This window comes from Daldinia caldariorum (genome assembly GCF_022478825.1).
Source record: "Daldinia caldariorum strain CBS 122874 unplaced genomic scaffold F4812scaffold_2, whole genome shotgun sequence".
NCBI lineage: Eukaryota > Fungi > Ascomycota > Sordariomycetes > Xylariales > Hypoxylaceae > Daldinia > Daldinia caldariorum.
In genome coordinates this window covers 2,609,919-2,630,926 of record NW_025953038.1, presented here as the reverse complement: position 1 = coordinate 2,630,926, position 21,008 = coordinate 2,609,919, and the positions used below count along the sequence as shown (strand labels likewise).

Genomic DNA, 21,008 nt, shown 5'->3' with positions numbered 1-21,008 from the left:
TTCTTAGACACCAGTGCTACGATTATGAGACTTTGACTGGCAAGATGTCATTGTATAATGATATCCCAGTTACCTACCTACCTACCTAATATGTTTGCACGTGTACCTCTTTAACATATCATATTACTAGTTAACAAAGAAACAACTAGTATGGCGAGCGACAGGAACTTCTAGAAGACTGCCCGATACTCTTTCTCGGTAGAGTGCATCATAAAGCCGCACGTATCCGTATCCAAGGCTGAGTAGTTGCGGCCCGCGGGGCGGATCCAAGCGAACTTGTATAACACAATCCGCACTCAGAAGTCAGTACAACTTGGATGGTTGACTTTTTCATTTGTTTATAGCAACTATGTACTGTTTGTGCCTAGCCATGCCTTGACTTTCGTGCTGTCTCCAAATCGCTAACACCGCCCAGGGGTATCAATCACGCAAAACATAAGTCTCGTAAGTTCTACCTAGAAATTAACACAAGCCGCACCCGTCAATTAGAACTGGGTCCTATTCAGTCGACGTAGCCGCGGGTGTAGCAGAATTAGTAGAGGGTATTGTTCCTTCATCAGAGTAAGTTGTAGCGGCAGCAGCAGCTAGCGCGTCATTTTCTCTCTCTCGTTCCCTTTCCCGTTCCCTCTCTCTTTCTCTTTCTCTTTCCATTTCTCTTTCCCTTTCCTTTTCGCTTTCCCTTTCTCTTTCTCGTTCTCTCTCTAAAGCGGCTCTCAAACCAAGCACAGCCACGTCAACACTGCTGAGTTCGTTCTTCTCCGCTTCATTGCTTTCTGAGGTACCGGTCGTAGCTGAAGCCATGATGGGCGGCGACACGGCAGCAGCGGCTTGAGTCGTTGTCGGAGCCATTGCTGGAGATGTAGGGGTATTCGTTATAGAAGTAGGTTGTCGCTCGGTCTGAGAGACATGTGACTGTGTGTGGTAATGGGACAAAGATGTGAAGGTAGGGAGGCTAACTGGCTGTGGGGCGGGTATAACAGGGCGAGGTAGAGAGGATGGTATTGGCGTAGACTGTTGGATGGATTGATGCGAGATTCTCGGCGTTCCTGGTTGCGATCCAGGGTGAGATAACGCCGCCTGACTGGGCGTTGCGCCTCTAGGCACTCCTGCTGAAGGGCTGTGTCTGGGGGGAGCATTGTTCTGTAGGCCGCCCGCCAATGTTAAGATACCATTCACGTGTGCTTGTTGTTCCTCCGAGTTGAGTCTTGCCTTCTCCTCAGCTTCTTTCCTGGCTGCCTGAGTAGGAGCTCTAGTCTTCAGCTCGCCGGTAACGCATTGGAGATAGTACGGCATTTCTGAATTCGTCTTGAGGAAGAAAAGTTTTAGGTTCCTAGCTTTGTCCTTTAATTGGACTTGGGTACGATCAGCAAGGATATTGCTAATGGATCCATTTGGTCCAAAAAGTGACAATATTTGCGACCAGTGAGGGCCTTTAACCATGTCGAGTCCCATCATAAGCGCCTTCTCTTCCTCCGGACTCCAGGGACGTCGGGTAGAATGCGAACCTTCCCGTCGTGCATGAGTGGAAGACCGAGCTGCCGCCGCCTGTCGGGCACGCTCGTAGAGTGCTGGTGTCGAGTCGCTTTGATTTGGAGGAAGATGATCGTTTGCCGTTTGATAAGAAGGCATCCCATTAGCTGTATGCTGTTGCTGGTAATGGTAGTACTGCTGTTGTGGCTGTGTCTGTTGCGTCTGCTGAGCTTGGTAGGTGTTGTGATTCTGAGTTGGAGCTGCGGGCGCTTGAGCTACATTAGATGAGCGGTCATTTCTCTCGCCATTGATATCACTGAACCTACCAGAAGCTTGAGGGAGTGTTGTAGGGTGATACTGGTTCTGTTGAATGCTTTGTAAAGCCAACATAGTCGCCCTTGAGGCACTTTCCGCCGCGGATGCGATAGCAGATGGTAGTTCTGTGCTTGTGGCGCTTTCTTTTGCCTGCTCGACCGCCTTAGAAACATTTTCTGCAAGAAATGCCGAGAGATCATCCAATTCATGAGACTCTTCTCCACCTGTCTCTAAAGCGCTCTGCGCCGCCCTCGAGGCCTCAGCAATCATGGCATTGATGTCAAAAGTCTCGTCTAGGGTTTGGCCAGCATGTTCGTCTTGCACGATATCCTCCACCGCTGTTGTGGTCTCCACCGTTCCAGTACCTTGGGTTCTGATACTCTCTATGTGGTCATTGAGAAACGTGCTTAGGCTATCAAGGAAGGCCTCATATGTGAACTGTTTACTGAGCGCTTCTAGGGGTTTGTTAGAATCATTATCTGTAAGCTTAATTAGACATAATAAACATACGAATACTGTCCATATCGGCAGACTCATTCAAGAGCATTGCTTTCCGCGCTTTGGCATTTTCAATAAATTCATGCTCAGCAGTCGTCAAGGGAAGACTCGGGTGGTGCTCTTGTAGAGAACTCTCCAACCTCGTAACAAAGAGGTCGTCTAGAAACTGATCCCTAGCTTTTTCTTGTTCGTTTTCGAGCACAGCAAGAAAAATCTGAGTCTTGAGGCCCATATATAATTCTGCCGCGTCGCGGGGTACTTCATGGTTCTCTGGAACGAATATCCGCAGAAAATGGTCATTAACCTCTTCTAAACCAAGCTCGTTGGTACCAAAAACGCTTGCGCATGTTGTTGCAAGATTCACTATCCTAATCACTTCTCGGGTCTGACTGGTAACGTTCAAGTGCTCGGGGTATAGCAGTGGATGTGTATCGGAAAGTTGCTTCCGCTGAATATCGAAGGCATTTTTTAATAGGGCGTACTCTTTCGCGATATCCGAGTCGGAATCACCGCTTAGAGTGGCAATTGTATCCTCTAAGGATTGTTCAGACCATGCGGTAATGATGTCGACAGCCTGAAAATCCTTAGTCGCGCTACCATGAGCAAACAGGGCCGGATTTCACTCACTAGACTACCAAGTGCCGGTATGATATGCTTCCGTCGCGTGAAATCCCTAGGGTTACTCCATAGAGACTCGGGGCGCGGCTCTGGATTGTCAACGGGACTTGGCGCTCGCTGTTCGAATTCCGCATCGAGCCCTGATACATCGTGGTGTATATCTTGGTTTAGGCCGTTGGCTATATCATTGGATATGTTGTGGAAATGGTCTATATCATTCGAGGGCGCATCGTCAACTTTATCAGGTTCCGACTGGAAGTGTTGCATAGCTTCGGCCTGGGCTTGCTGGACCAAGAGGGCAATCTCATCCATCTCGTTTGCCCCTTCGTTTTCTATCTTGGGTCGCTTTTCGTCTCTCGGTTGATCGCCATCTTCGTCGGGGCTTCGCGGTCTCTTTAAAGGTGACTGGGGCGGTTCGGGTGCATGATCCAGGACCATAGCATCACCTACCTCGGTTTTAATGGTAGGGCCTTTATCCATCGGCGTCAGTAGAGCCAACATGACCAGGCAGGTTTCAACAAGAATATCAGGTTAGGTTAAAATCCAAGTCCATTGGAAGTCATAAATGAAGGGGGGCGTAAAAAGAAAAGAAATAAAAAAAAGTTTGAATTGTTTCAACTTTGAATTGTTTGAACTTTAGGTAACTCACTAGTCGGTGGCGCGGCAGCAGCAATGGCCGCCGCAATAGCCTCAGCGACATCAGCCATAGGTCAACTTTCTGTAAGCGATAGTAGGTACATTTGCGCTGGAACTCAATGGTGAAGCAATTGGTAGCTGCTGCCGTCGGCAAAGTAAAATAAGCTTAATGTCTTGATGGTACCTATCTGATGTTTCTTAAGGCGTTGATAGTTGATAGTGGCAGATAACGATACCAGAGAAAATTTGGCCAAAGCGTCCTGATAAGATAAGAAGATTTGCCCTCATTTCTTGCCCCAAGAACTTTAGATTAATCCGATACACAAACGCAACTTCAAACCCTTTTATTTCTCTAGGTAAACACCAAATTTTTAAAGTGCATCCAAGTCTGACAAGACAATGAATTGCAAATCAGATTGGAAAATAAATAAATTCTGGCTTTGCGCATATTGTTAGGTACTCACTTATAACATTATAACATATACCTTGTTCATTTGAAAGAAGACGCAAGAAGAAGAAATCAGCAGTCGGATATTATTCTTTATTCTCCTTGAAAAGCTTATATTACATTTCATCATATATCACAACCAATTATTAAGTTTCGAAAGTTTATTTCTTCCTATTTATGTGGTAGCATGTGAAATTCTCAACAGCACATCTATAATATGAAGCCGGCGACCAAGACAAATCATAATTGGTTACCCCCATAACTAGTTCAATCCATATGGGATCTTCGATGAGGATGGGGCTCAGCTAACGCTTGATGTCATAGCACTGGATGAGGCTCAGATTATAACTTGGATAACATCAGCTAATCCATCTCAGTACTATATTAGCGTGTAACCTTCAGGCAATTGGGGTCTTTGGAACTCATTGTTTTTCAAAGAACGGTAGTTCAATTATAATCCTGATCGAGTGATGGTGTCTCGAATACGATCCCTACATGCAGCTAAAATAGGTCACTACTTCGAAGGCGACACATACGTTTTTCAAGATACGGTACCTACCTATATAGCGTCCACCGAAAGAGAACGAGTGCGACGTTGAAGAAAATCACAATTGAATTTAGCTCCGTTGGCACCCGGACTATTCTTCTTCTTTATCAGAGTTAATTTTTAGTCGATCAACAAAGTATACCTCTACCTTGAAAGACGAAGGATACGTTATATCATATACCACAACTAGCTAAGAGGTAGGTAGCCATCATTATAAGCTTAACCCTTAAATATCTTGTACCGGTGATTTTTCATCCGACGTGACCTTGTGACAAACCGAAATTGGCAGAATCAAGAATACCTGTATGAATAATTGCGAAGAGTCCCTCAAGGTAGGTGGTTATGGAGCTCGCTATCCTTTAAGCCGAGATGACATTCAACTGAGATGCCATTGGATCATCCTTAAAACATATTTATCAAGAACGAGCAAAGAACTTATCAGCTTAAAAATAAATAATCGTTAAATCAAAAACAATAAGCAAGTTAAAATTGAATGAAGGAGACACGTAATTATTGTTGTTAACTCGTACGTTCGGGTACTTTAAGTAGGTACACTCTTTTATACCGGAGTTATCCATCTTCAAATATCCGTCTTCAAGCGGTCAAGTTCAACAATAGTGTCACATGGTGCACATGGTGTAAATAATATAAATACATAGTGCGTGGGGTCCCCAGATATCTAAGTGGGGGGTACGGGATCACCGGGCGGATAGACTGATGAACAACAAGGGCCGAGCATCCAAAATAAAATCAAAATTCCCCTTATCCGGAGATTGCGGAGCCCTTGTTTCTATAGAAATGTTACACGAAATCGCGTTATTGGTTGATTCGTCCGTCTCTCCGTTCGACCTTAGGATCGTATACCCAACGTGTCAGCGTGTTCCGTTCTTGTTGAGATGCCCCGATCGCGGTGGCTAACATATGACCTTCCGGCCAACCAATCAACAAATAGAATTGACGCGCTATAGACCCAGGTGTAAAAAAAATGGGTGCGGTAACATAGCGTTCCATGGCGGCGTTGAGGCTTTATCTTAAGATTTAAGATCGAAATAGGCAACCGTAAGCCCCCATTCGACTTATCAGCTCTGTATGGATTTGTACCTATATACCATGTAAGCTTTGAGCTGTGCGGCTCCTCTTTGATCCCGTAAATAAGCTTCCCTTAACCCGTATCGAATCGGTGTTGTCTACACGGTGCTGCTTCATCTGCAAGTTCGGGGGTATTGTCCTTTGGTAAGTACCTAAACTGATACAATTCCTCCACAATGCGGGGGACACTAAGCCTCACAGAGGTTCTAAGCAAAGGAACATTGAAGCTAATGCGGTCAGGCCTTCGGGGGCCTTCGGGGGCTGGCCACTTAAGGTGGCAAAATTGTCTCCCCCCTTCTTCATTAGGGGAAATTTGGATGTAGTATAACCCACTGCATAGTAAGTATTGGTGGATGTGTTTGTGTTATGTGTGTGGGTAACTTCATTTACGACATTCAAGAAAGAAAGAGAGAAAAAAAGATCGGGTACGACGTCAGGACGTTCAATTGTCAAATGTTGGTAGATGCCGATGCATTCATACCTATCTCCGATAATGTGTTCTGCATATCAGGTATGCCTAGTGTAGATAGTACCTAACCTTGGTATAAAATAAGATTATGTAGATATCTTCTAAGTGCGGGGTGAAGTACCCGAGACATCAATTCAGGTACAACTTATTTCAAAGCCAATCAACCCTGACGTATATACTTCGTAGTTGGTACCTGTTGCTACTCTTAGGTAGGTACCTAATGTTAGGATGATATTAGCACCTGGGCAGCTTTGTCGTTAGTTCAGATAGGAACCACTTGTGGTAGTGTGACAAGACCTTGGCGTTCAGGTGACCAGTAAACTCAACTCCTGCAACTCCTTCCCCCATAAACCAGAAAACCAAAGACGACATCTTCTTGGCTTTGCCCCAGAAAGAGCCCCATGCGTCCGGGAGAGTGGAAATTGCTATATGTTAGTTACATATCAGCAGGCACTACTAACAATTGGATCTTACATAGAGGTACAATTGGGGTAGCCGCTCAATTTCCCCTCGCCACTTCCACGCGTAATGACAACGTTAAACAAATTACCCCGCCTTATCTTAACAAGGTATTAGGTTGTAGATTCATACAATACCTACTATATACAATACCTAGGGTGCAAAGACCCGTAAAGGACCCCTTTCCCCCGTTCCCCTCTTCCCCACTCTCGAACTTACATATAACATAACTCAACCCGCCGTTGAGCATCAAGGAATAACTTCCACATTATCTCTCACTTATCCTTCACACTCACATTTGCAGCGTATAAATAAGTATACAATCTCGCAGGTCGATATCAAATCTCTTTACTTATTTTACGCATTGCATAGAACAAACAACCATCTCTAAAACCATCACCATGCCTCTCTCTGTGCAGCTGAAGACGCCTATCACTGGCGAATATACCCAGCCGACTGGTTTGTAAGTCATCACTTGAGGATTTCATCCATATATGTCATGTATATGTTCATCCACTAACAGGACTAGGTTCATCAACAACGAGTGGGTTGAGGGTGTTGACAAGAAGACCTTCGAAGTCATTAACCCTACTACTGAGGAGGTCATTTGCTCCGTCTCTGAAGCTACGGAGAAAGATGTAGACATTGCAGTAGCCGCAGCCCGTAAAGCTTTTAACGGCTCGTGGCGCCAAACCACCCCTCAGCAGCGAGGTATCCTCCTGCTGAAGCTAGCAGACATTCTAGAGAAGAATATAGACCTATTAGCCGCAGTCGAATCTCTCGACAATGGCAAGTCTATTTCCATGGCTAGGGGTGACGTCAATGCCGTTATTGGTACCGTCAGATACTACGGTGGTTGGGCTGACAAGATCGAGGGTAAAACCATCGATATCAACCACGAATCTTTCCATTACACCAGACAAGAACCGGTACGTCGGAGCTCTAAGTGTGCGTTTATGAAAGCGAAAATACTAACTGTATCTAGATCGGAGTTTGTGGTCAAATCATTCCCTGGAACTTCCCCCTGTTGATGTTGGCTTGGAAGATCGGACCTGCTCTTTGCACTGGAAACACTGTTGTTCTCAAGACTGCCGAGCAAACGCCCCTTTCTGGTCTCGTCTTCGCTCAATTCGTCAAGGAGGCAGGTTTCCCTCCTGGAGTTCTTAACATCATTTCTGGATTCGGCAAAATAGCCGGTGCTGCTATCGCTTCCCACATGGATGTCGACAAGGTCGCATTCACCGGCTCCACCGTTGTCGGTCGTGCCATCATGAAGGCTGCTGCTTCATCCAACCTCAAGAAGGTTACCTTGGAGCTCGGTGGAAAGTCTCCTAACATCGTCTTCGACGATGCAGACATTGAGCAGGCAATCTCCTGGGTCAACTTCGGTATCTACTACAACCACGGTCAATGCTGCTGCGCTGGTTCCCGAGTTTACGTGCAAGAAGGAATCTACGACAAGTTTATTGCAGCATTCAAGAAGCGAGCGGAGGCCAATTCCGTTGGTGACCCTTTCGACGAGAATACATTCCAGGGTCCCCAGGTCAGCAAGCTTCAGTATGACCGTATCATGGGGTACATTGAGGAGGGTAAGAAGGGCGGCGCTACTCTTGCGACGGGTGGTGAGCGCCACGGCGATAAGGGCTACTTCATTAAGCCAACAATCTTCACCGACGTCACTCACGACATGAAGATCATGCAAGAGGAAATCTTCGGCCCTGTTGTAGCAGTAGCCAAGTTTAAGACCGAAGACGAAGTCATACATCTAGGTAACGACAGCTCTTATGGACTGGCAGCTGCCGTACACACTAGCAACCTCAACACTGCTCTCCGAGTCAGCAATGAGCTACGTGCCGGTACCATCTGGGTGAACAGTATGTATTCCCTCATTCTCAGGGTTTTTTTTTTTTCTTCTCAAACAAGTACATGTGCTAACAAAGCGCCACTCCTACGCAGGCTACAATCTTCTTCACCACCAACTGCCATTGTAAGTAACCCGTCTTTCCCGAATCTCTCTGAATAATTACTAATATACGTCAACAGTGGCGGCTACAAGGAAAGCGGCATTGGCCGAGAATTGGGCGAGGCAGCGCTCGCCAACTACACACAAAGCAAATCCGTGTCCATCAGACTGGGTGGTCCGTTGTACTAAGTGGCGGGTGCCAAAGTTTAAATGTGAAATTAAATATCAGAGCGTGTTTTGGGGATTATACGATATCCAATCCTAGGTTGTCATGTGTAACGAAATACCTGTGGGCTCAAGGAACGTGGTCAAATAAGGTCTTAGGAGAGTTGGTTCCTACATGTATTAACATCCGCTGCTTAGCTAGCTGCCCTATTGTGGTGTATGCCCATTGATGAAATAAAGTAAAAATTTCAAAAAGTCAAGTTCAGCTTCCTATTTACTATTGGTGACTTTCTGGATTTCATTTTGAGTACAAACTTCTAAAGGTTTAATATGGACAATAGTTACCGCGTTCCACCTTATGAGTTTAGTTTTCAAAAATAATGAGATGGACTGGTTTTACTTATGGTTTGCTCATAATAATAAGCCTACCTCATATTATCATAAAGTGTGCCTCAAGATGGATTGACTGGATAGAGATATTATTTAACAACCAATTTCTTTTATCTAAGTACCTAACCTAATATTACTATATTTGAAATTCATTCACTTTCCTGCGTACGCATAACTTTAAGTCCCCTTTCCCTAACTTTTCTCTTTCGCCCTTCTAGCAAGAAAACTGTTGATATGCACCGTCAATTACCTTAGGTACCTATATATCCTATGCTGTTACTGAGCGCAGAAGCTAAATCGTAGAAAACATCTAAGGTAACCGGTTAAAGTTTCCCTTTACAAGATAGCGTTTCTTATGTTTCTTCACACCCCATTCAACGCCCATGAGGCTAGCTCGAGACCTGTGGATACATACCTACATACATGTATGTTTATGAGGCAAAGCTGATGAATATTTCAGCTGTCCTTTTCTATCTATTGAGTCTGACCTATCCAGGGAACTCGGGTCTTGATGCCATTCTCCGTTGCTGGCTAGTATCAAAAGGGTTACATGTTTCTATCAACATAGCTTCCTTCTTTTGATATAATCGGATGAAGGTTATGGAGGTTACTTGTTTTGTATTGTTTAGGCATGGTTAGACTATCCCTTCAATTTGAATAGGCGATCTAACTCAGCTTAACACCCTCTTACTCTCCTGCTCGACGATGGTGTAGTTCCTCGCAACAACTCGCCTTAGAATGATAGTATTGATTCTTCTGGTTTCATTTTCTAACTAATTCGCTACTAGTGGTTTCCTTTATCCCCTTTGAAATGTTCTTCTAGGCACCATATATGTCTTAATAGTTCTGACATTTCTGTCCCCCATGTCATATGATAAGCATTACTAGATAAAATTCGAAGGACTTCAGGTATCCGTCTAAAGGATTTGCCACAATGGCAGCTTTGGAGATGAATTCCACACTAATGAACCGATATGCCCTGCTGCCTGGGCCGCCTGATTTGGGCGCCCTTGGGTACCTTGTCTTAGGATGGATTTTTACAGAAACGTTCGACTAGGTAACTTTGACACTCTCAGCCTTGCTTACGGTCAGGCCGATGACTCTCGAAGAGGCTTGTGGCGGAGGCTGGGTAAGAGTGATGCCGGACGCTGACCAGCCTAATCAGAGTAGATAGTGGCGTGTTTTGATAATACTTACGGCAGGAGGTAGTAGGTACGGTTTTAAGGTATCCATGAGGATTATCTTAGTGTAAATATTAGATGATTATTTTAATAGAATACGTCAGTTTGGCTGGCGAAAATCGATAAAGTGACATTCGGTCAATATGAGAAATATTGGTTAGCTTCGATTTATTTAAATGCCTACCTCTACCTACCTGACTTAGGTAGGTGGTCTAGTCCATTGAGTATCTAATTTTAAATCAAACTAGACTTACCTTAGATACCATCTTGTTGGGAAGAGGGTGCAACTAAGTTACTGTGCAAGTCACAAGATTGCCGTCTGAAAACGGAACTCTGCTGACAAGGGGGCCATTTAGTGAGAGTGAGAGTGAGAATAATACCTAACGCTGTCGTCTTAATACCCTGTGTTATTTCCTTGGTATGGACCTAGGTCCTAAATGGAGTCTCATGAAAAAAAGCTTGCGCAATAAGTAATATTCGGATTATGTAGACGTAGATTATCTTACGAGTTGAAGACTGTTAAGACTATTGAGATTGAGATTGGATATAAGTGAAATAAGAAGTGTAAGTAGAAGGGTTGATTTCAAGTGCCTTAGAGTTAAGAGGGGAATGTGAGGCCTCTTATGAGAGTTATGAGAGTTTTTTTAATTTAAGCACACACTATCTTTTTTTCGTAGAAGGATTCAAAAACCTAAAAACATATCATGAATGATTGCGGCTGGTGACCTCTAAAAGGAAATCAATCTTGACTGGGATGGGGCTGAGCTGAAGGGTGGGAGGAGGGTTCCTTTTTATGTCCATCGGGTCAACCTTCGCTTTAAGATGATCATAATCGATCAGCTGAGAGTCTGTGCGCATGATAAAACAGGTACGTACCGATTAATCCATCTGGCATCAAGCGGCTTTACCCTCTAATTGGCTGCCTAAAGCGGTACATAGGTACAATACATAACGATAATGGCTCTTACTATGGCCGCTCCCCATGGTTTCGTATGCACCAACCCGCGTCTACATATGCATTATGCACGATTAATGCGGACCTGGTCGCTAAGGACGCGCCTCTTTTCCATCTTCAATGTTCCCCAATACATAGTACCAATCAATATCGTGACATCTCTCATCTTCCCCTTGGCTCGCAAACTCTTTCGGGCATATCGGGCATATCCTTATCAAGTTGGGAAATATATCTATTTTCGTTTGAATTTTAAACTATTAGCTATAATAGGTAACTAATTATTATTTCTACTTACTAACCTAGCTTTAGGCCATGTGTTTTTTTTTCTCGAGTTTCTCGGTTATTCCGTCGAGTGACCTGAGTTAACCTATGTTCCCCTGAGACACAGTAGTCAAATCAAAGTCAACTGAGGTCTCCGAGCTTTCAGGTGCTTCATGCCTAATGACGTTTCGGTCAACATGCTATTGTTATACAGCCTGCTTGAAGCTAATATGGAAGACGTAGTTTGTTTACCTTCGGCGTCACCTTACACTGCGTGCACTTGGCCTCGAAAGACCCCCCGTCCACCCGTCCCCCCATGAATCAGAATCTAAAGTGCACATCTCACCCGCCTCCCCCTCTCTACAGTTCTTGTCAACTGTGTGGGCCATGAGGTTCGCCGACAATGCCTCGTGATATCAAACATCTAGACCTTAGACTCATACGCGGCGTCCTTATCCCCACCATAGCCTCGCGGGGAGGCCCTTTGAGGTTGATGCCTGATATAATATACTTATAATGAAGTCTACCGCGTAATGATCAAGCCTATCTTGGCTTGTCTATCTCTCCTTATTCGTTTTCATATTTCACTAGTTCCCGCTGCTGCATCTACGATCTGCAAACCAAAATTCACTCTTCATCCACTCATAACTCATATTTGCCTCGTTGACCTTTAGCTTCACCCACATTGCCTTTGTCCTCTAATAGAAGGGTGTTTCATTAGCTTTCCAGATGTTGGAATACTGTATTAGAACATACCACCCCGGTAGACAGCCCTTCACACGTTCGCAGTCCTTCTCGCATCATCATGATCACCGCACTCGTTACCAATACCGAAGCCGATGCTTCGACGGCTGCGCTGAGATCCCCCTCGAGAAATGGAATAGCATGCGCGAACAAAAGAAAGACCTGATGGAGAGAAACGACGTCCTCACCCGCGAAAACCAGGCCCTGAAGAACGACCTCCAAGCCTCTACCCAGGAGAACAGCCGCCTGCTCTCGCACAACCAACAGATGATCGAGGAGATCGAGGAGCTGAGACGAACACGCAACCTCGACGCCGAGGCCACGGAGCGGTTCCGTCGGCGGGTGCAAGCGCTCAAGTTGGAGGTCGAGCAGAAGGACAGGGATCTCCTGGACCTCAGGAGGAATAACGATACCCTGAACAAGCGGGTCGGCGTCATGACGGAGACCATCTCGGCGCTGCACCAGCGGATCTCCGACAAGGCCGCGTGCAGCAAGAAGAGGCGCGACGACTACCAGAAGACCGTGGATGAGGTTACCGGCCGGCTCGACAGGGCGCGGCGCGACCTCGCGGCTCGCCTGAGAGAGCTCGACGAAAAGGACGCCCTGATCGACGAGCAGTGCCACATGCTGCGGAGGTACGAAACTACGATTCCTGCTCGTCGCCGCTACAGTTTTGTGTAAGGCTCATAGAGCGATATCACTTTCACTACTACATTTCCCTTCGGCGGTCTAGATTAGGAGGGGGTTAAGGTTCTATGAATTTAGCTGTACTACATCATGGAAGAATGCTTCGACATCTTCTAAGCTCTGTTTCTATCACAAGATTGGATTTCAACCCGCCCGTGCACTTTAATTCTTGTAGTTTTGCATTGTTAGTTACTCACCTGTTATTTGGAGGGTATTCCCCAGGTTACCACGAGGGGAAGGGATAGATAGGGGTTGGACGGGAGAGTTGTACGGATGTCACATCCTATTCCTATTTACGACGGATGGTTAGCGTTTGGTTCCGGCTCTACGGCTGTCTCTTTTGAAAATTACGATACCCTCACTTCGCTGCATTTCCTTTGTCATAACACCCGTTGGCTTGTACTTCCTTGGGCACTGTGACTTGGAGGGAACTAGGGCAGTTTGTCACAAGTCGGTATATTTGTCAGGTACCTAGCCTAGAATCTTCATCTCAGAAGAAAATATTAGGAGAATGATGGTATTGCTCCCGACAAGCTTGTGATTGAGCCTGTGGATATGGCTTCAGGCTGACAGGTTGGGTTGGGCTGCTCCCTTCTCTCGTAAGACTTCGATCTGAACTATCTACCTAATTATCATATGGGAACTACCGCGATAGCCGCTCTAATTGACCGAAACATAATACCCGAATTGAGCAATTACCCAGGCTTGACCCCGTCATTACCGCACATTATCGCACGTAATCCCTTTTGCGTTTTGATCGGGCGGGCGTCTTCTGTTCGGGCTCATCTGTCGTGCATACACCGGCGGGCAAAAATTACGAATACGCGTTCAATGTCCCTGATTGTTGTCATCTGTAGCTCAACGTCAAGCCTCTGCCCAGATTAAAAACCGTTGAAGCGGGCGTGCCTATGGTTGAGTGTCTCGTAATTGCAGTGAGAAGTTGACGGTGTTACTGCTTAACGAGGTTGACTTGTGAGAGGCGAATAGGAGGCCCCTAACCCCTGAATCACAAGATTCCACCCTACGAGCACAACACCAAAGTGTAGGTAGCTTCGCGTTCAAGAAAGAAGTCGTACACGCGTATGTTATCTTGTAGAAGAGTATGCTTACCTCAGAAGCTTAGCGATGCGTATATTAAATACTTAGGAGAGTAATATATTGGACTAATAGAAATATTCACAGCTCACAAGTGCCTTTTTCTATATGCTGACTCTAGCCAATATTGTCGTGGTGAATTATTAATTGATCATTATCTATCTAAGCCATGTGGCATCTTCGAAGACTATCTGCTGTCAGCGCCACTGTTGATTTTCATGTAGTCTTACCTAACGCGGGGGGGTGGTCAACGTGGATATGTTGACGGAAGAAGTGAGGACTCGTTGGTTAACCGCGTTTGAGGAATGATTTCTTTCTTTTTTGGTGGATGGCTGGAGGATATTATTATGGAAGAGAAACACCCAGGCGCATGGTTGGTTGCAACGTTGCCTAGCTCTTTCGATGACCTAATAGGAGTTTTCTCAGCCGCGGACCAGATAACCCCAAACGGCAGATAAACCAGAGATATTTTTGGCAGCCAACCAAGCTAACATCCCGCCGATGCCCTGAGATGTATGTTGGGTATACAACATATTTCTTATCGCCAACTTTCCATCCGGGCCTCATCGCTCATGAGCCGTAGGACCCGAGTGGCGTGTACGTAATACCAAGAACATCATCGATGATTGACAGCTCAGCAATCGGTGTCACCGGATTTCTGCTCGTGTTTGGTTGTCCTTGAAGCCAAAAAACAAAAGTGCACTTTTGTCTCCATTTGTCCTTTTCTTCACGTTCGGCGAACTGGAGAAGATTTCAGTTCCCTGAGACCCTTTAAACCCGGGAATTTTCGTGTTATCCCCGGGGTTTGCCTCGTTTGATAATAAAACATACCCGACCTAGGCTGTGTTGCGGCATGGTGGAAGTGCCAACTCATGCTCATGCCCCTTCACGTTCATACATAATAATATAATGTATTGAAGGGATGTGGTAGGGTTCACCGATTACTTGGACATACTGATGCTGATGGTGTGTAGAAAGAAACCTCTAGGTTAATGATCATTTATTGCTTGAGTAAGGTTGTTTTGAGTATTGATGGCGGGCAGTGGCTTTCGGGGTTCCGTTATCAAAAAACTTGGGCTGAATTTGTTCTGGACCTTTTTAAGGAATGTTTTCCTTGATTATAACTCGTTAATAAAGAAGGCAGCCGCAGTGGCTGTGCTGCACCGCTGTTCTGCTGTGTTCAAGCATTACATACAAGGTACCTACATAGTATGTTCGTGGTGAGTAGATGAGATACGGTGACTAAGCCAGATGTGTACCGACACATACCTTCCTGGTACCAGGTGGACCTTCCCTTTCGGTTCATTGTGCATGCATGTATACAAGGTACCTATAGACTCTAGAGCGACCTCGATGGCCCCGCAGAGGTTTTTCCCCATCGACTTCAATCTTTTTTCTAAGAGGTAGGTACTAAAGTACCCGATACTGAGGTAGTCTGTGGTACCTCTTCCGACTGTAACAGCGAGGGTCCCCGTCCACTTTCAGCCCTGCTAGGCAATAGCCATCTTAGCGTACTTTAGGGCTGCTTAGCGTATATTGGTTACCTATTTTTCTCTCAAACCAAACAGGCAGACAGGAACTTCGACAATTAAAAACAAATCCATCAATGACTTATTTACAGAAGATCAACCATCATCAGACGTCATGTATTGAATGCATCAAGCTTCACCCCCCTGTAACATCTCAATGCTGCCTGCATTATGTGAGTCATCATGCTATGCCATCTTGCTCTTTTACTCCTAACGGATCTTTATGCCGGTTCTCGTCTGGTCTTCAGATGCTATTCGAGAGAAACTTCCCAGCCTGCAGGCAATGCCGTCAGTTTGGACTGATTCGGCCAATATGACTGGCTAGATCAGGTAGGCATTTCTGCGGGCGTACTGCACTGCACGCCCACGCGAAGATAGTCCTACCTACCTCTAAGGTACCTCTTTTACGCAGTTGCGCAGAACCACCACACAAAATCAAGATCGCAGATGAGAAGGACCTTCCTAAACCCTTACGCCATCTTAACGCGCCTACATACCGCTTACGACCTAGACCGCATCTCTGGCGAACTGTTTTTGGGGGCTGGACAATTAGGCGGATACGGCAACTTGCTCGATATGTCTATTTTTTTCGGTGTAAAGCTGGCAGGTCTCATTTCCAACTCATCCCATGGAGGGAAGTACAAAGATGCCGTTTAACAGTGCTACACCCTTCCGGATCTATCTTTTTGTTTCTTTTCGTCTGCACTCCCCCGTACCCATCCCCTATCCCCCCATCCCCCATCCCCCGTCCTTCGTCCTTCACCCCCCCTCACTGCGCGTTGCGCGTTGCGTGGCGTGCTGTGGGGGGAAACGGGTAGTCAGTAAGGCATATTACCTTCTCAATTAAACGGTGAGTGTGGGAGAAGAAACGAGTGTTTCCGCCGTGGCGCACTCCCCCGGTTCGGCTGCCCTTGGATTTCTCGGGTAAGACGACCCCTTGAGTTATTATGAGGCTCATCCATTGAGAAGGATGATATAGGCTGGCGTCCCATGTTGCCTAGACCTATGACTCTCCATGTGAGAGGCAACCGGTCAGCTACATCTCATTTAGTACAGATACCTGCCCATACCTGCCGTGCTTTAGTTTTGTGGTGTGAGTGTTATACTATGTATACGTGAGGTACATAAAACTGATTCTGTCCGGACCTCAAGGCAACAACCGGCCATTCGCTAATCATAACCATTAACTCGTCTTTTATAACAATTCCCTTTTCCTCTGCTTAACTCTTGTTTCTTTTCGTAAGGCGATCTTGTCTCACTACCTTAGGTACCTAGTCTATCTTATATTATAGAAATCTCCGCAGATTTATATACCGGTCAAGCTCAAGATATCTAACAATTTTAACATTCGCCATCATCCCGGTGACTCAACAACCTTCCTGTCTATAACCCCGCTCACTTTGATCTGTCGACTATTCCTATTCGTCGGGCGCTTCCTCGTTTTATCACCTTCGTGAACCTCCACACAGGCGCCTACCAAGAACTTGCAGCTCTTAGCCGCAGCTTGTACGACAATATGTCGGACAGACGTGTTAAGTTTTCGACCTCATCGAAGGGGTCGTCTAAAAGCCACCGCAGTCATGATGACTCGGGTCTGGGTTCGTCATCTAGTGAACAGGCTAGTCTAGGTGGAAGACCTGATCGTAGATTCACAGCTGAGGACTACGAAGACCAACTCAATAATGTCGGTGCTCTACAAGAAGCACTGGGTCAAGCGAACCAAAAAGTCGAACAATATCAAAAGAAATATGACGAACTAAATGGCGATTTAACCAAAGCCCACAGACTCAACCGGGACACGGAAAAGCGGTATCGTGAAGAATGCGAACGGAATGCGAGACTAGAACGGCTCAACAAGAACCTCGAAGATGAAATAAGGGTCCTATCAAAAGAGAATCTGGAACTCAAAACCGAAAATGAAGAATTAAGGGACCAGCGCGACGATTATCGGCAGAGATATTTTACTCTATCAGAACCTGTCATAGATAGTACCATGAGAGGCGGTTCTGGCGAACCCTCGTCCCCCAGACTAAGACGATCAACAAGCAAACACAGAGATGCCATAGGTTCTATGAGGAAGAATGCGGAACAGAGGGAAGAGAAGCCTAATTCATCACGTCACCACCGTCGGAGTCCGAGCGTCAGCGTTAGACCAGGAGCTCGCTCTAGCAGCAAGAAGCCATACATCGAAAAGATGCCCGGGCCTCCGAGCCCGTCTGACAGGTATCATACTAATTACATCACCGGCCCAACAGACACCACATTTGGTTCTACCGACAAAGCATTGTACTCTAGCACCCCTAGGACCTCTCAACCAGCAGCTCCTTCGTCCTATAGGGATGTTCCGCCAACAGGAAATTACATACCGTACCCCTTGGAAGACCCACGCGGTCGTCGAAGGGGTTGAAGCCATCACTACCTGCTATGTGATAATTCATATTCAAACAGAAGGGATGCCGACGCAGCCAGGCGTGGGCGTATGCAGGCGTCCTCTTCGGTGCGGAAGACAGCACCCGTTCCATACTAGAGCGAGCACACGATCCACGGCTATAACGCCACATAGGAGGATCATTCAATGGCATGTAGCATCATCTTGCAATCCGAAATCTTCGTTGGTGCCTATCAAACATGATAGCAGCGCTGCAGTCACGCTTCCACCTCGAGCCGAAGCTGTTTCCGCCGCTAAGATTGAAGTCGCATACGTCTCACTTCTAATTGAGTCCGGTTGAACAGTTGAAATCTCATCCCGCCATGTCCAGCCCACGCCAATACTTCTCTGTATTACCCGATCTGTGCTACCTTGCATCTCAATTGTTCCTATTGAATCAGTCCCATCTACCCGTTCTAGTGGTGGTCTGCACATCGACACGGAAGTTCTTATCTCAGTCTTCGTTTTTTTTTAATAGATTCGGCGCCAATACACGGTAAACACGTCAGCGTATCACATAACTGCCACACGGAAAGATCGGTCATAATTGATACAATCTAATCCGTGCACGTGGTTCGTGAGAGCGCAAATGCGAGATTGTTCTCAGTATACGAAAATTTCTGGGCCACCGTTATGCCCTCTTTCGGAACCGATCCTCGAATCACACGTCCGGTCATATCGCAGTTGTGCAGTTGTGCAGTTGTGCAACGATGCGGCCCCTCTCCAAGCTAATTCGTGCCTCGAGTGCCTATGATTCCTCAGAAGGCATCGATACCATCGGCTCTATCACCGCCCCGGATATCTATCTGCGCAGCAATTGCAGATATGGCGTACCAGGCACCCGGAAGATGGTCCCAGGAGCTTTAATCATAGAGCACATGCGGTGAATGGGGGGTTCACGTCGGCCCAACGAGAAGTCGATGCCGTGGGCTTCGGAGAACGATCCATACACTTGTTCTTATTTAACTCCACGAACAACAACGCGATGTGATAGTGCTACCGGTATGCGCATTCACAATATCCTATCGGGGATCGTGATCTCTATGTCGCGATGATGTTGAATGGGATGTTTCTTAGTACTGTGAAGGCGTATCTATAGTTACTGCCTACATCTCACGAGGAAATGGGATAAAGGAGCACATCGTAAAGCTTCTTACCCGCCGCAAACGCCTCTATTCCATTTGTTTTTCATCGTGTGCGTATTCTGTTGGCGTCTCAGTTGGACTTCGGAATGCTCAAAGGGGTTGTTTATATTAGACTTTCTTATACGTTGGGACCTAAGGATATCACTGTCTGTTGGTGTATATGCTACCTACATTTTGGTTATATACTTTGTTTTACCCCTAATAGGTACCTAATACTTGGTCATTTACTGCTTAATGTTAATATCTACCTAAATACCTACGTACCTACCTCGTATCTAGGTATGTTTGAAGAATCCAACCTGTTATAAGATCTACATGTTTTAGCAATTCCCCAAGGTTTATCATACGGTACCTACATAACATAATACCTACATGTGGTCAACCTAAGTGGACACACCTTGATATACCATTTGTCTTGTACGTATTTCAACTATACTTTACCTCCTTTGACACAATCGCATGAGCTATCATGGCTACGCGGGCGCGGCTTAACTCGAGACTTATTGGATAAGGGTAACTGGTACATAGTTTGATTCTCTCTTCTACTGCATGAATAATATCACATAATAAGAAGTACCCAAAGTAACACCATTATGGTAGATGGTATCGACTCTCAACCGATATAATAGTGCGATTTTAGGTCTGGTAGTAGGCAGAGACTTTATGTATGCGCCTATGTATTATTGAAGCTATACCAGGCATATAATGTGAAAGTATTCTTCTAACCACGACTGTATTGTTACTCTGCACCTAATTAGGAATTAAGTAGGGCACTTCGAAAGCTCGATTAAACATAGATATCTTACAATATATGCGCCAGTCTCACTATTGCGAGCTAATATTTCATTGCTCACAACGACAGTGACAAGCTGGGGCAGCCGTGTGATAGTCCAATCATGGGCGATTTAATGTTCCGACGGTGTGGTGTTTTCCGGGGTTAGGTTAGGTCAGGTAGCACTTAATAGTGCCTATTCATGTCAGCTCAGACGTACTTTCAACTGGTGTAACTATATAAAACAGTCAGCTCGATGCGAGTAGTAATAAGCAGAAACGATCTTTGAGATCTTATTTTCTTATTCTTTTCTTTTCCTATTGCGGTTAACTAGGTGGTAGATTAACCAGTCAACCTAGCCCTCTCGTTCCATTGACGCTACCTACCCCCGGGGTAAGGTACAATTACGTACCTAACCTAGGTACCTAAGGTATCTTGGATCCAAATCTCGTCCCGAGAAGGAAAAATGACTACGACGCTGCCGCCGCTCGCTAATCTATGCCGGCAATGTAGCGTTCTAGAGCTCGACGACTCCGACGTCCCGGGTGCGTATGCCGCTCGCTCCGACACGGGGGAAGTCTGCCTCGCAGCGCCGGAACAGCACCCGGACCAGTTCAGTCTGAAGCTTGATTATTTCGTCCTGGACTCGCTGCCCGGCCTGCCGTGCCTCGCCCAGTCCGCCTGCGGCGGCTGCGACTTCTGCGCGATAGTGAAAAGCGCTATTGAGAGACACGCGCGGGGCTCCTTCGACCAAGTGTTGGTGTACCTCTTCTTCCAATGGTACAGGCCCTGCGAGGACGAACCGCCGGTGAGGCTTCGGTCGCTGATTGCTGAGTTGTTGTGGATCGGGTATGATGAAGACGGTACGAGAAGACTATGAGATTCCAAGACCGCCAGAAGGACCTGGGTTAAAAATGAGTCTCTGCCTTGCCTAGGTAACCACTTGAGCTTGTCGACGTGGCTGCGTTTTGATATCGACGCTCCTCCTGGTAAGGATACAATTGTTTCTAGCAGCACCTTTTTTTTTTTTTTTTTTTTTTTTTTTTTGGATTGGCCCCCGGGGGGCGAGGTATAAAAATTTGTTTAAAAAAAAATTGGGGGAGTAAAAAATAGGATTTTAAAAGTAAAAAAAAAAAAAAAGAAA

At 45.9% G+C, this 21,008-nt stretch overlaps 5 protein-coding genes across 5 annotated transcripts in view; 4 read left to right on the top strand and 1 right to left on the bottom strand.

The window, feature by feature from the left end:
- Nucleotides 1-63: 63 nt before the first annotated feature.
- On the bottom strand, nt 64-3,753 carry F4812DRAFT_415396 (telomere repeat binding factor-domain-containing protein). Its single transcript, XM_047932974.1, has 5 exons — nt 3,551-3,753; nt 2,911-3,371; nt 2,296-2,857; nt 1,797-2,240; nt 64-1,745 (listed from the first exon to the last, which is right to left on the bottom strand). Exons 1-5 carry the CDS (start codon nt 3,606-3,608, stop codon nt 499-501), a joined length of 2,772 nt encoding a protein of 923 aa, XP_047794083.1. The 5' UTR covers nt 3,609-3,753; the 3' UTR covers nt 64-498.
- Nucleotides 3,754-6,950: 3,197 nt separating this feature from the next.
- F4812DRAFT_455874 (aldehyde dehydrogenase) lies at nt 6,951-8,701 on the top strand (the record flags this gene model as incomplete). The annotated part of the gene is made up of 5 exons (XM_047936896.1): nt 6,951-7,012; nt 7,079-7,478; nt 7,535-8,423; nt 8,506-8,536; nt 8,593-8,701. 5 exons carry the CDS (start codon nt 6,951-6,953, stop codon nt 8,699-8,701), a joined length of 1,491 nt encoding a protein of 496 aa, XP_047794082.1.
- Nucleotides 8,702-12,016: 3,315 nt separating this feature from the next.
- Nucleotides 12,017-13,210, top strand: F4812DRAFT_191471 (uncharacterized protein). The gene has a single exon (XM_047930134.1). It carries the CDS (start codon nt 12,194-12,196, stop codon nt 12,887-12,889), a length of 696 nt encoding a protein of 231 aa, XP_047794081.1. The 5' UTR covers nt 12,017-12,193; the 3' UTR covers nt 12,890-13,210.
- A 3,491-nt stretch (nt 13,211-16,701) lies between these two features.
- Nucleotides 16,702-18,009, top strand: F4812DRAFT_191511 (uncharacterized protein). Its single transcript, XM_047930135.1, has one exon. It carries the CDS (start codon nt 17,036-17,038, stop codon nt 17,924-17,926), a length of 891 nt encoding a protein of 296 aa, XP_047794080.1. The 5' UTR covers nt 16,702-17,035; the 3' UTR covers nt 17,927-18,009.
- Nucleotides 18,010-20,330: 2,321 nt separating this feature from the next.
- Nucleotides 20,331-21,008, top strand: part of F4812DRAFT_449660 (HET-domain-containing protein) — a gene marked incomplete at both ends in the record, with an annotated part of 2,969 nt that continues 2,291 nt past the window's right edge. Inside the window, 2 exons of the mRNA XM_047935998.1 lie at nt 20,331-20,727; nt 20,800-20,853. Of these exons, the coding sequence (XP_047794079.1) occupies nt 20,331-20,727; nt 20,800-20,853 (451 nt within the window). The remainder of the gene's footprint in view (nt 20,728-20,799; nt 20,854-21,008) is intronic.

What these genes read in the sequence shown, in the direction of transcription:
- F4812DRAFT_191511 (XM_047930135.1), top strand. Translation starts at nt 17,036, where the DNA reads ATGTCGGACAGACGTGTTAAGTTTTCGACCTCATCGAAGGGGTCGTCT.
- F4812DRAFT_191471 (XM_047930134.1), top strand. Translation starts at nt 12,194, where the DNA reads ATGTTGGAATACTGTATTAGAACATACCACCCCGGTAGACAGCCCTTC.
- F4812DRAFT_415396 (XM_047932974.1), bottom strand. Translation starts at nt 3,608, where the DNA reads ATGGCTGATGTCGCTGAGGCTATTGCGGCGGCCATTGCTGCTGCCGCG. An exon ending in TGCTGCCGCGCCACCGACTA is followed by an intron (nt 3,372 to 3,550) that starts GTGAGTTACCTA and finishes CGATGGATAAAG; the next exon opens with GCCCTACCATTAAAACCGAG. An exon ending in TGCCGATATGGACAGTATTC is followed by an intron (nt 2,241 to 2,295) that starts GTATGTTTATTA and finishes ACAAACCCCTAG; the next exon opens with AAGCGCTCAGTAAACAGTTC.